This window comes from Xenopus laevis, chromosome 3L (genome assembly GCF_017654675.1).
Source record: "Xenopus laevis strain J_2021 chromosome 3L, Xenopus_laevis_v10.1, whole genome shotgun sequence".
NCBI classification, from domain to species: domain Eukaryota; kingdom Metazoa; phylum Chordata; class Amphibia; order Anura; family Pipidae; genus Xenopus; species Xenopus laevis.
The window spans coordinates 88,159,045-88,171,552 of NC_054375.1; the positions used below are offsets into that span (position 1 = coordinate 88,159,045).

General features: G+C 38.1%; 1 protein-coding gene across 5 annotated transcripts in view; it reads left to right on the top strand.

The window, feature by feature from the left end:
* The first annotated feature begins 66 nt into the window (after positions 1-66).
* The window catches only part of upf2.L (UPF2, regulator of nonsense mediated mRNA decay L homeolog), a 44,663-nt gene continuing 32,221 nt past the window's right edge, over positions 67-12,508 (top strand). For 2 of the 5 annotated variants that reach the window (XM_018252725.2, XM_018252728.2), the window contains exons 1-5: positions 67-329; positions 2,999-3,365; positions 5,987-6,766; positions 8,195-8,355; positions 10,077-10,274. In XM_018252725.2, coding sequence (XP_018108214.1) covers positions 3,016-3,365; positions 5,987-6,766; positions 8,195-8,355; positions 10,077-10,274 — 1,489 coding nt within the window. In that variant the 5' untranslated portion in view covers positions 67-329; positions 2,999-3,015. The other 3 variants (XM_018252726.2, XM_018252727.2, XM_041586563.1) reach the window with 3 other exon arrangements.

Consider the following 12,508-nt stretch of genomic DNA (forward strand, 5'->3'; position numbering starts at 1 on the left):
CATATCACTACAGCGCCAACAAACACCTGTTAACATTTTCTGCACTTCCGCTTCCTCTATGTTCTCAAAGCTTCCGGGGCCTGTGGGGTCCTTCAGTTAGCTGTTTGAGCGTTGCCTGTCCACTAACAATAATTTGACTTCTACCAAGTCATTCGTTTCTATTTATATAGTTTTCATTTTTTCCCTCTTAAATTCAACTGTCCGGACAAAGATATAGACTAAGTGCGGACAATCATTAATTTTGCTGGAACGGCAGTGGCATGGCCGGCCTCGGTTCTGGGTCTTCGGGACGGAATCGTGCTGGGAACGGAGTGTTTACAAATTGAAAGGTAAACGTTTTAGAGTCGGGCCACAGTGCCTTGGGGCTGGAACCCTGTTTTGTCATTCGTGTCAGTCTTACTAACACACCCAGCCTCCTGCGGTAAAGAGAGCGCCGCAGTTCTTTTGTGCGGAGTGATTGAAGGCTCCGGTAGTGTAAATTCTCTCCGTTGACATCTTCCTCCGCTACCTGTGGACACAACATGACAAGCTAACGTTGTGCATTTAAAGAAACTCAGCTCTACAACTCTTGGTGAACTGTAACCCTCAGCTTTCCATTGTGGGGCATGTTGGGAGTTTCAGTCCAGCAAAGTTGGATAGCTGCAGGTTTGACATCCCCGTCTCCAGTTCTTATCCATGTTTAGTAGAGTGACAAGCTGTTTTAAAAGCACTGATGTTTATGACAGGGACTGTCCACTGGTTGCTGGTGGCTGTCAAGGGATAATGCAAGAGTGAATGGCTGATTTAAGATGCCCCAAATTACTGAAATTGATTTGTAAATATATGCATTTTTTTTTGTATTTGCTTTTTCCAGTGTTGTGTGTACCAATTGTCAAATCTCAGCTGCCTTCCTTGGATTGTATTTGTACACTTACATGTTGACTTTATAAACTGACAGTCGCAAAAAATGGCCTCCGTGCACTTTCTCAGCTTGTACACACAGTGCAGTCATTAACTATAGCACTGGAACCCTTATTAATTGCTTCATATTAAAAACACATACAACTACAAATCAATACCACCCAAGTGTCTTAGAGGTTTAAAATGCAAAAGGCATGATTGAGTTAATATCTAATATACAAAATGATATTCATATTATTGTATGGAAAGTAAAATTTTAGTGTGTGGATGTCATGTACTGTGCTGCTCTGTGGCTTTTGGCCACATGGAAATTCTTTGTCTCCTTTGTTACTTTATGTAACCGAAAGTAATATTTTTCTGAAGTCCCAGCTTGTCTTTCCATTAACAGCCATTACATGTATGGGAATGTGAAAGTCTGCTATAGCTTTATTACATAGGGGGGAAACATTAACAATTAAAAGAGTCTGCATCCCAGTAAGCTGTTGCATCGCCTGCAACTGTCATTAAAGTAACCAATGTATATGTTGCAGATTCACTTGCCTTCAACCACCTGTGGTCAGGCAATCGATTGCACTGGCTTGCTGCGTAATTGCTTACAAAAAACAACAAAATACACATTTTCTTACCCACAAGTGGGTTCTTGGCAAAAAATTAAAAGCTCCCCATCCATAATCTGTCATGCTGTTAAATTTTGTCAAAAACTGCTCTTGGAAAAATAAAAAGCTTGTATTTTATGTAGTCATATAGGAGGCCAGAGCAATTGATTGTAGAAAAACGAGTGATATTAGGAACTGATATACAGATGCCCGAAGTTACTTATTTCCATGTTACTTAAGTCCTCTTAAATTCATTTGCAGAATTACAATATAAAAAAAAAGCAGATATCCATGCATCCTAATAGCCTTTTTTATTTTGTATTTAGATGTGAAATAATCATACTATTTTTTGGATCTATTGTCTAATGGTTTTTTTTTTAACCTTTGTTTGTTTTGGACCAGTATCTGCCATACTGTGCCTATTAAATGAAAAATTTGGCCAAATAAAAAGTCCTACACAAAAGATTTGGACAAATTGTGAACTGGATCAAAATATTAAAATTTTAGCTCTATTAAAAAAATATTGCATCAGACGAAAAAAAGTGTTCTTTGGATTAATCTGGAACTTTGGGTTGCCAACCCCAAGATGAAACATTAATGTAATGCGACTTAAAGGGGTTGTTCACCTTCAAACAACTAGTTGTTTTCAGATAGATCACCAGAAATAACGACTTTTTCCAATTACTTTCTATTTTCTATCTGTCACTGTTTTTCTAATATTGAAGTGTAAAGTGTCATTTTTCACATTCTAAAGCAGCTCTGGTGGGGGGGGGGGTTCGCCGACCTTGTAAACTGTTCTAAATTGATACATTTAGTTGATATATTTCTTATTTATGTTCCTGCTGAGCAGAATCTCTGGGTTTCATTACAGGCAGCTGTTAGAATTGATACAATTGTTGCTAATACTCCAGAGATGCTGCTGAGAAATGTATCAACTCAATGTTGCAAAATTGTAACAGTTTAGAGAGGAATTACTGAGCTGCCAGACTCAAACACCAGAGATAGGAACATTCAACTTTATTTAAACTTATATTTTGGAAAAACAGTAAAAAATAAATAATGGAAAGTAATTGAAAAAAGTCTTTATTTCTGGAGAACAACCTGAAAACAACTAAACTGAAAAAAGTGTTTGGAAGGTGAAAAATCCCTTTAACCCTTGGTTTGTACCACTTTCGATGACAATGGCATGTAGCCTCATTAATTACGAAGTGGGGCCCTGTCCAAATGTTCTACTTTAAAAGGGGAATGACTTTAGAACTATAATATAATATGTATACTCATGTACTGAGCAAAATGTTTGAGGATATTTATGTGTCTTTCTTAAAGAGATGGTAAAAAGTTAATAAAAAGAAGGGTTTTGCTGTATTCTATAAGACAAATACAATTGTCAGTCTTATAAAAAAAATAAAAAAAATAAACCTGAGTATATTTCCTGCCTTCTGCTATCCTAAAATAGTTCTGATCTATATAATATATACTGATTTTAATTTTTGTGTTTATAGGATCCTTTTGACAAATAATGCCAGGAGAACGCAAGAAACCAGCAGGCATGGAAGAAAAGGAAACTCCCTCTAGCCCAAGGGACAAAGAATGCGCTGAGAAGAAAGCCACAAGCAGCAAAGAGCGGGTTAGGGAAGAACCAAAATCATGCACCAAAAAAGATCAATCAAAGGCTGCTGAGGAAAAAAAGAAGCGAACTGATGAGGACAAACGGATAAATGAAGAGGAGTGCAAAAGAAAAGAAGATGATCAAGTGAAAGCAAATGATGAGCAGAAGAATGCTGAGGATAAAAACCAAGAAGATGAAATAAAAAAGAAACAGGAAGAAGAGGAAGCTAATCAGAGAGAAGCTGATGCATTACAAATCAAGTAAGTATAAATTCAAAAAGGCACAGCATATGCATTTATATCCATATTACACAAGAGCCACAAATATCCTCTATAAAATATAGTTGTAAATGGTGCTAACGGATGTCTTCAGTTAGAAATGGTGCTTAGTGATGCCACTTATGGTTTATGACCCAATGAAACTTATATATTCTAAGCAATCTTATATATACCTGCTGTGATTAATTTGTATATATAATCCTGTTTGCCCTTTTGACTTAACAGAAAATATTAACATTTGCTGCATACACTTAACTTTTAAGACCTTATAAATATTTTCAAATTAACTTTCATGAACATTCTGACAAAAAGAAATATAGCTATAAATGCTGTATTTTATATACTGGCCGTAATGTATCAGCAGATGGCATAGTAAACATGTGCAGCTCCATGGAGAGATATATATATATATATATATATATATATATATATATATATATATATACATACATATACTGTATATATTTTCTAAATCTTATAGTAGAGTGATCGGTGCTCCTATCGGCATCTGTTATTCACTCCTCTCAACTTTACACCTCTGTTCAATGAGCTGCTGTCATGAGGACCATGAGTGCAGAGGATTTAAAAATTTAAAGTAGAAGTAAAGCCTAAAAAGAAATATAGCTATAAATGCTGTATTTTATATACTGCCCTTAATGTACCAGCAGAGAGCTTTGTTAACCCTATTACAGTAATGTGTCAGGCCTCAAAGTTGTCCACAGGAGCTTGCCATCTTGTTAGACCATCTTTTGAGTGTTCGTAACACTGCACATGATCAGTCCGCTCTGGGATGCTTTTGGGAATTGATTCTAGCTTTGGAGTCATTGGCAATCCTCTCATCAAGCTGATTCTAAAGGACAGAATATTAATTTCTGATAAAGAATGCACTAGGTTCTGTGTTGTAGCTCAAGTAAATCGCAGTAGCCCAGAGTATTTGCTGAGGATCAGCAGAAAAAAGATGGATGCTTGATGGGTAGATATCTTTTCTGTTAAAGGGCTGTGTTCACCTTAGGCTAGTGAGCCCCAACCAGTGGCTAGTGAGCAACATATTGCTCACCAATCCCTTGGATGTTGCCCCAAGTAGCCTCAAAGCATCTGCTTATTTTTGAATTTCCAGGCAAGTTTTGGTTGCATAAAAACACATTTAATGCAAAAATGAGCCTCTTGTAGGTTGACAGTCCACATAGGGGCTACCAAATAGACAATCACAGCACTTATTTGGCAAACCAAGAACATTTTTCATGTTAGCGTTGCCCCTCAAATCTTTTTACAAATGAATGTTGCTCATGGGTTCAAAAAGTTGATGACTCCCGCATTAGGCTATTATAATAGCTGCAGAAAAACACAATATGTAGTATTTCAAGCCTGCTTTTTGTTAAGCATTATTTCACCATTAAATCATAGGAGATAAAGATTTCCATTTAAGCTTTCATTGCTTTATTTATAAGGGTTCTAAAAATAAGGAGATAATATACATTGTTATTCCACATAAATTCAGTAAAAATGTTATTTATCCTATAGTTTTATTGTTACCTGTATTCTGCTTTATACCAGCAGTCAAAAGTGGACTTAATTTTTCATACTAAGAGTGTGCAGAACTTTTGTTCTGATATTTTACCGGGTTTTTACCTGGTGTCACGCCAGGCCAGTACGATCCTGAGGAAGCCTGAAATGCTTCTGTATTCAAGGATAGATCTTATAGGAACCTATTTGTTTGAAAAACAGCAACTCATTTAGCCTATTTGATTACTCTGTTGTGTCCTCTAGTGGATTTTTTAGGAACTATTAAAATTCTTGCAGTAGCAATTGAATCTAACATTTGGGTCTTAATTTATAGTTTTTTTGAGGAAAGGAAAAGGGTTGTAGAATAATAACTTATTTTTTTATTATTTTGAAAGCTGTGTATGAATAGTTTCATTTCATTATATGGCTGTTAGTAGTCATAGCTTAGTAGTTTGAAGCAACTGCATATCTATTTTAGCACTGGTAATGCTTTTCTTGTAGACTGAATGATATATACACCATTAACTTTTAATATGCAGCATGTGTTAAAATGCATTTTAGGCATTCCCTAAAGGCAATGTGCTTACTTGTCTTTCCCCAGCTATAGCTATATATTCTTAAAGGAGAGTGAAAGGTTAAATCACTAGGGGGGTACCAATATGTCCCCAAAATTACTATACTGCTCATGTACCTACCCAGGGTGTTGCAGAGGATTCTTAGCAAATTAATCGGACATGGTTGTCAAGTGCTCTAGAAGAAAGCACCCAGTCCTGTGATTGGGCTGTGGGTGACATATATTGACACCCTCAAAGATTTAACATTTAGTTCTCTTAAATTTAACCCTTAGAGTCACAAATGTGGAGCGCTCACCTCCCAAAATAAAACACTTATATTTGTGCCAGGTGCTGTACCGGAAGACCCAATCCTGTCATAGGGTCACATAAATGTATCTTCAATTCATAACATTTAACCCTTGTGATTTGGAACAATTGGGAAATGTATTTCTGATTGAAATGTGGTCCTGTAAAAATAATGTAATGTTCCATACTGTATATTTCAGCTTTATTAATAGTGACAACTTTTCTGGTTCTGTTTATCAGAGAGAAGGATGAAGCAAATCAGTTACACCAAGAAGCATGGGAACGGCACCACACTAGGAAGGAGCTTCGCAGCAAAAATCAGAATGCCCCTGAAAATCGACCTGAGGAGAGTTTCTTCAGCAGGCTGGACTCTAGTTTGAAGAAGAACACTGCTTTTGTTAAGAAACTCAAGACCATTACTGAACAGCAAAGAGATTCATTGTCTCATGACTTTAACAGTCTCAACCTCAGCAAGTACATAGCTGAGGCTGCTGCCTCCATTGTAGAGGCCAAGTTAAAAATATCTGATGTTAACTGTGCTGTGCATCTGTGTTCTCTTTTCCACCAGCGATATGCTGATTTCGCGCAGTCACTTCTTCAAGTGTGGAAGAAGCATTTTGAAGCCCGCAAAGAGGAAAAGACTCCTAATATTACTAAGCTGAGAACAGACTTGCGTTTTGTTGCAGAGCTAACCATCATTGGTATCTTTACTGATAAAGAAGGCCTTTCTCTTATTTATGAGCAGCTTAAATACATAATTAATGCTGATCGTGAATCCCACACACATGTTTCAGTAGTAATCAGTTTCTGCCGACACTGTGGGGATGATATTGCAGGCCTAGTGCCCAGGAAAGTGAAATGTGCAGCTGAAAAATACAATCTTAACTTTCCTCCTAGTGAGATCATCAGCCCAGAGAAACAACAGCCTTTCCAGAATTTGCTGAAAGAGTACTTCACATCTCTGACAAAACATTTGAAGAGGGACCACAGAGAGTTACAAAATATAGAGCGTCAGAACAGGTGTGCAAAAATCATGCTCAACTGATTCAAGGGCTTCACTGATCATTTTGCATGTGTTGAGCTCTTGCATAGATAATCTACATGAATGGTGTTTCTACATACATTTTATATAGGCACGTGAAAGGTTTTAGTTATATAGGTAAAAACTAAGTTGGTGTCTCACTTTTTCTAAGGGTGGCTGCAAACACATCCACAAAGAAGCACTACAATATACAGTTATGGGATCTGTTATCCGTAAACCCATTATTTTACTGTTAGGGGCTTGCACAGTCAAAATAAATTATATATAAACACAGGTGGTATTGTAAAAAATCTCATAGTAATTCATTCATTAGTAATGCAAACAACATGCTCTTTACAATTAATTGTACATCAGAAACATGTCAAATAAATAGCAATGTTTGAATACTTACCACCAAATTGTAACCAGAATAACAAGATATATAAGGAAGCGGACACTCTTGCCAGATAATGTCCTTACATTTTGGCATAAAGTCTTTCTCAAGGGGAATTCTGTGGAAACGCATTATCCAGAAAGCTCCAAATTATTGGACGGCAGTCTCCCATAGATTTACTAAAACATGTTATTAGTTTTAAAGTTTGGGAATTATATTTAATTGGGAACCTCAGAAATGACTAGTTAAGCAATGCGGGAGTGAAAGTGCTAAACACGACCCCCAGAACACCAGTCTGACATACATTTCTTACACGTACACTTAGGGGCAGATTTACTAAGGCTCGAGCGAATTTTCTAAATTAAAAAAGTATAAATTTCGAAGTAATTTTTTGAATACTTCGACCATCGAATAGGATACTACGACTTTGAATTTACTTCAACTTCGATACGAAGTAAAAATCGTTTGAATATTCGACCATTCGATAATCGAAGTACTGTCTCTTTAAAAAAAACTTTGACTTAATACTTCGCCAAATTAAACCTGCCGAAGTGCTATGTAAGCCTATGGGGACCTTCTACAACCATTTTCTAAGTCTTTGTACATCAAAGGAAAATCCTTCAATCGTACGCTAAAATCGTTTGAATCGTTCGATTTGAAGGATTTAATCGTTCAAATGATTTTCCTTCGATCGTTCGAACGCTAAATTCGGTGAAAAATCCTTTGACTTTGATATTCGAAGTTGAAGGATTTTAATTCGAGGGTCGAATTTCGAAGTTTTTTTAACTTTGAAATTCGACCCTTAGTAAATCTGCCCCTTATACTCAAAAAAGTATAGATAACTTCTCAAAAGGCTTTTTATCGGCGCCTGGCCTGTACCAGTTGCAAACAGTGGCGGGTGTAATTTTTTTACATGAATCAAAACAAAAAATAGAACCTGTTCCTATGCAGTATTAATAAATAACTTTTAATGAGGTAATATTGTACATTAGTACTCATTTTTGTTATTATTATTATTATTATTATTATACAGGCGCATTCTGCACACTAAAGGGGAACTAAGTGAAGACAGGCACAAGCAATATGAGGAGTTTGCTACATCTTACCAGAAGCTGTTAGCCAACTGTCAGTCACTTGCAGATCTGCTGGATGAAAATATGCCAGAACTTCCCCAGGACAAACCTGCACCGGAGGGTAGATCATTTTTTTAGTCCTTCGTTTTTTTCACCACAGAGTACACTAAGGCTGACTAAATTAACTTGGTAATAAATTATAGCAAATTTACTTTACAACAAGAAATTAGAGAAAGAGTAGGCAAATATAAAGGAAAAGGGGAAGGAATGAGATGTACTGTACAAGTTATAAACAGAGAGGACTAGTGAGGATTATCTGGAACTTTCAAATAGTATCAGGGACTGCTGTGGAGGGTAGATATTCAGCTGTTATTATTAGAAATTGCTCAATAATTCACTTCAGTTTCTGTCTCCCATGAACTCGAAATTCGACCAATCGAAATTTATTTAAAAAAATGTAATATTATAAACTCGAAAACTCAAATCTAATTTGATTTGAGTGTTAAAAACTTGATTTGAGTTTTTTTACCAGAAAAAAACTTGAATGTCAGGAAGGCTGCAGACAATTCCAAATTGAACCCAGGACGTCTCCCATTGACTAAAACAGCAATTCTGCAGGTTTTTGGTGTTGAATAGTAGAAATCGAGTTCTTAAAGGGCCAGAGTTTGATAAATATCGAAAATCAAATTCAAATTTTTACAAAACTCTAATCGAATTTTAACAATTCCCTAGAAGAATTTGATAGTTTTGGCCATAATTTTTTTTTTTAGAATTTTCAATTCGACCCTTGATAAAATCTGTCCCTTAATTTTAAGCTGTCTTGTTAAGCACTTAACATTTAATAACTATTTAGCCTTGTATCACAACTGTTATATTTTTATACTGTGTATTGTAACTTCATCCCTAAGCTTAGACAGCTAACCGTAGCCCAGAGCATAAGATGACATTTGTTTTTGTTTTATTTTCAAAGCTATATGTGTATACAATACATTCTGCTAGTTTAGAATGCCAAAACATAATGTGCAGCATTTGTCTGTATTAATTGTTGATCTTTAGTCCTCTTTTAACACTTGGGTCTAAATGCAGATTACAAATTAAAGCAGCATTAGCAAACTTTTGTTCATTTTAGCATGTCCAGCATGCTGTTTGGTACACCTTCTTTCTGCATGTAGTACACTGCTCTCTTTAAAAACACACTACCTTCCAGTCAGCAATTTCCTTAAAACTTTCTCCATCCGTATACTGGAGGCCTACCTTTTAAGTACATGTATGCCCAGAGCTGGACCAAGTTTTGCCCTAGTAAATACTACTTGACCAGGTGCCTTATCTATCAGCCCCACCTGCTGACACCTATAAATGCTGTTGCTAACCCCCCAGCGCATTTTTTGTGCCATTGTTTTGCTATCCAACTTGCCCCTGTTCAGCTTTTGCTGTTTCATTTCTTCTTAATCTTCCCTAAAATCTGGTATACCCTTAACCTTCCCTAGAATCTGGACTTCTGTACAACACATCTGCTATAGTTTTATTGTGAATGTGTAAGTCTCAGGAGTATGCAAGCATGCTGGGCAACATGAAATGTCATCATATATCTGCATGTTATCAGCTGTTTCATAAATACTAATATCTGAATGCAATCTCCAATACAAGCTAACTATTTGCATCTCCGTTTGCAGCCCTTTAAAGCACAAGTAATTCCCACTGAAGACTATAATAATAATACAAAAACTAAATAAATACGTGGCATTTTGGCAAGTAGCATCTGTAACCCAGATTTTAGCATCTGTCCACTGTTTCTAAATTTGCTTTGTGTATGCAGAAATTAACCTGTCTCTTTTATTGTAGAACATGGGCCTGGCATTGATATCTTCACACCTGGAAAACCTGGAGATTATGACTTAGAAGGAGGCATTTGGGAAGATGAGGATGCCCGCAACTTCTATGAGAATCTGATTGATTTGAAGGCTTTTGTCCCAGCCATCCTATTTAAGGATAATGAGAAAAGTTCTCAAAATAAGGAAACTGGCAAAGACAATTCCAAAGGTTTGTGTGTCTGTTCTAAAACCTCATATTCAAAATACACAGCACAAAATTTTTAAATAATTGCATTTCACTTTTTTATCCATATGATAAAATATTGTGTTATTGTTATTGTAATATTGTGTTTTTTTTTGTAATAGTTTGCCTTTAAACATTTGTTTATGAAGATGTCTGCTGGGGAACTATGGGAGCGATACCATGAGATCTTTAATCTCTGACAAGCCTTTGTTCATATCTAAGCTTTAAATCAGTTTACATATTTTATAAACTAAACTTACAGCCAGACAGATCAACATCTCTATACTAGTAATGATCCAGGCCTTCAAATTTGTCAAAGGAGTTTCTCATCTTGGATTTTGTTAGTGACACGCACATGCTCAGTGTGCTTTGAAAAGCTAAGCTTAGGTGTTTTGGTTTGCCTTTCATATAAGCTGATGCTACGTGGCTGATAATTATATTTCTCTTGCCTAATTGGGGGACACAGGCACCGTGGGGATGAAGATCCTGCAGGTGGAGAATGGGACACTAACATGTTAAAAGTGACTCCTTCTCCTGCTCTGGGCTTCATCCCCTGCCTCCTCCTATTACATTCAGTTCCATTTAGTGTCCTCAGAAGGAGAAGACACATTTTTCTTTGGCTGGAGCAAATGATCAGGACCCTGGTTTAAGATCACGCCACACTAAGGGGCCACGGATCTATTCAAGAGCCTCTCCAGCTGATACCTCACGCTGCCCTATTGCCTTCCGGCTCTCCGGAGGACTGCAGGCTAGCTCCTGTCCCCCTGCGCTGTCTTCCCGCTCCCCGGAGGCCTGCAGTAGCGTTATACACCCAGGTGTATAGTCATGTGCACATATGTATATATATATATATATATGTATGTATGTGTATATATATATATATATATATATATATATATATATATATATGTATATATATATATATATATATATATATATGTATGTATATATATATATATATGTATGTATATGTGTGTGTGTGTGGATTGCTCCACATATGTTTAGATGTGTGTATTTGGAATCGGGAGAATACTCGCAGGGCACAGACCAACTGGCGTCATTGGTGAGTAAAATTCTCCATTTACCCCCTCTACCCTCCGGTTCACTCTCACTGCTCCCAGGTTAGCTGCCCTCCCCCACTACCTCCATGCGTCACAACTCCTCTTCGCGCCTCACTCTGAGACGCACTTATGGCCACTCGGCTCACACACAGCTGGCTCCTTGGTGAGTGCTACCTTACCCTTCCGATTCTTACCGAATCCCTTCCCTTACCAACGGCAGATATCCAGTCAAGTTGGAAGGCGCCCTGACCTTCGCACAGTGCATTGAGGGAGCACCTTTTCGCCACATCCGGCTCTCCTCTTCAGCTCCCGACCGCGAATTAGGCTCTCTCCGCCCGGCACACACAGGGACCGGATCACAGAGCCATAGCAGAGGTGCAGATCAGCCCTCCCTCTGACAGGGACCCCAGAGGGTGAGACCATCCTCTGATACAGGCAAGTCTCCTTATCTCCCCCTCTCTACCTGCGCCTTAGGCAGGGAAATGCTGTTCTAACACCCTCCTCCTCTCCTCTTCTCTACTATCCTACTCTTGAGTGACATTGCCAAGAGTGAAAGGAGCATTATGGCAGACAAGGCAGAAGCGCCCAGGACCTCCAAGTCCTCTGCTCAAGCACGCACCCATGCACAGGTCACTTTTCTTGCCTGTACAAAATGCAAGACCAAATTTCACTTAGCCTTGGCTGATTCTGTGTGTATGGCCTGCAGACCATTAGAACCCTCGCCATTTCCCCTGGCCAGCACTTCTAAATCTGAGTTGGTTAGGGCACTATCCCTCTCACTCGCAGGCATTCAAAACTTGGCCTGCATTCCCGAGACCTTAGACAAGGTCCTTGAGCGTTTATCTCACTCCACCCACCAGATAGATAACCGCCCTGGAAGCAACAAACGACAAGCACCTTCCCCTCCATATTCCCCTAGGGAACCCTTCAATCCCTCTGATGAGGAAGGCTAGGTCCAATCAGAGGACAACTTGGACCAGGAGCACTTGGATCCCGACCTAGACACTCCTAGAACCCAAAAGGAGTTAGAAGGTCTCATACAAGCGGTACTTAGCACACTGAACATTGCAGATCCCATATCCAAAGTAAGGTGTGAGGTCTCACCTCCCTGGTGGTCCAGTGGGTCAAGGGGGTCGGCAGGGACGCCCGCCGCATCAG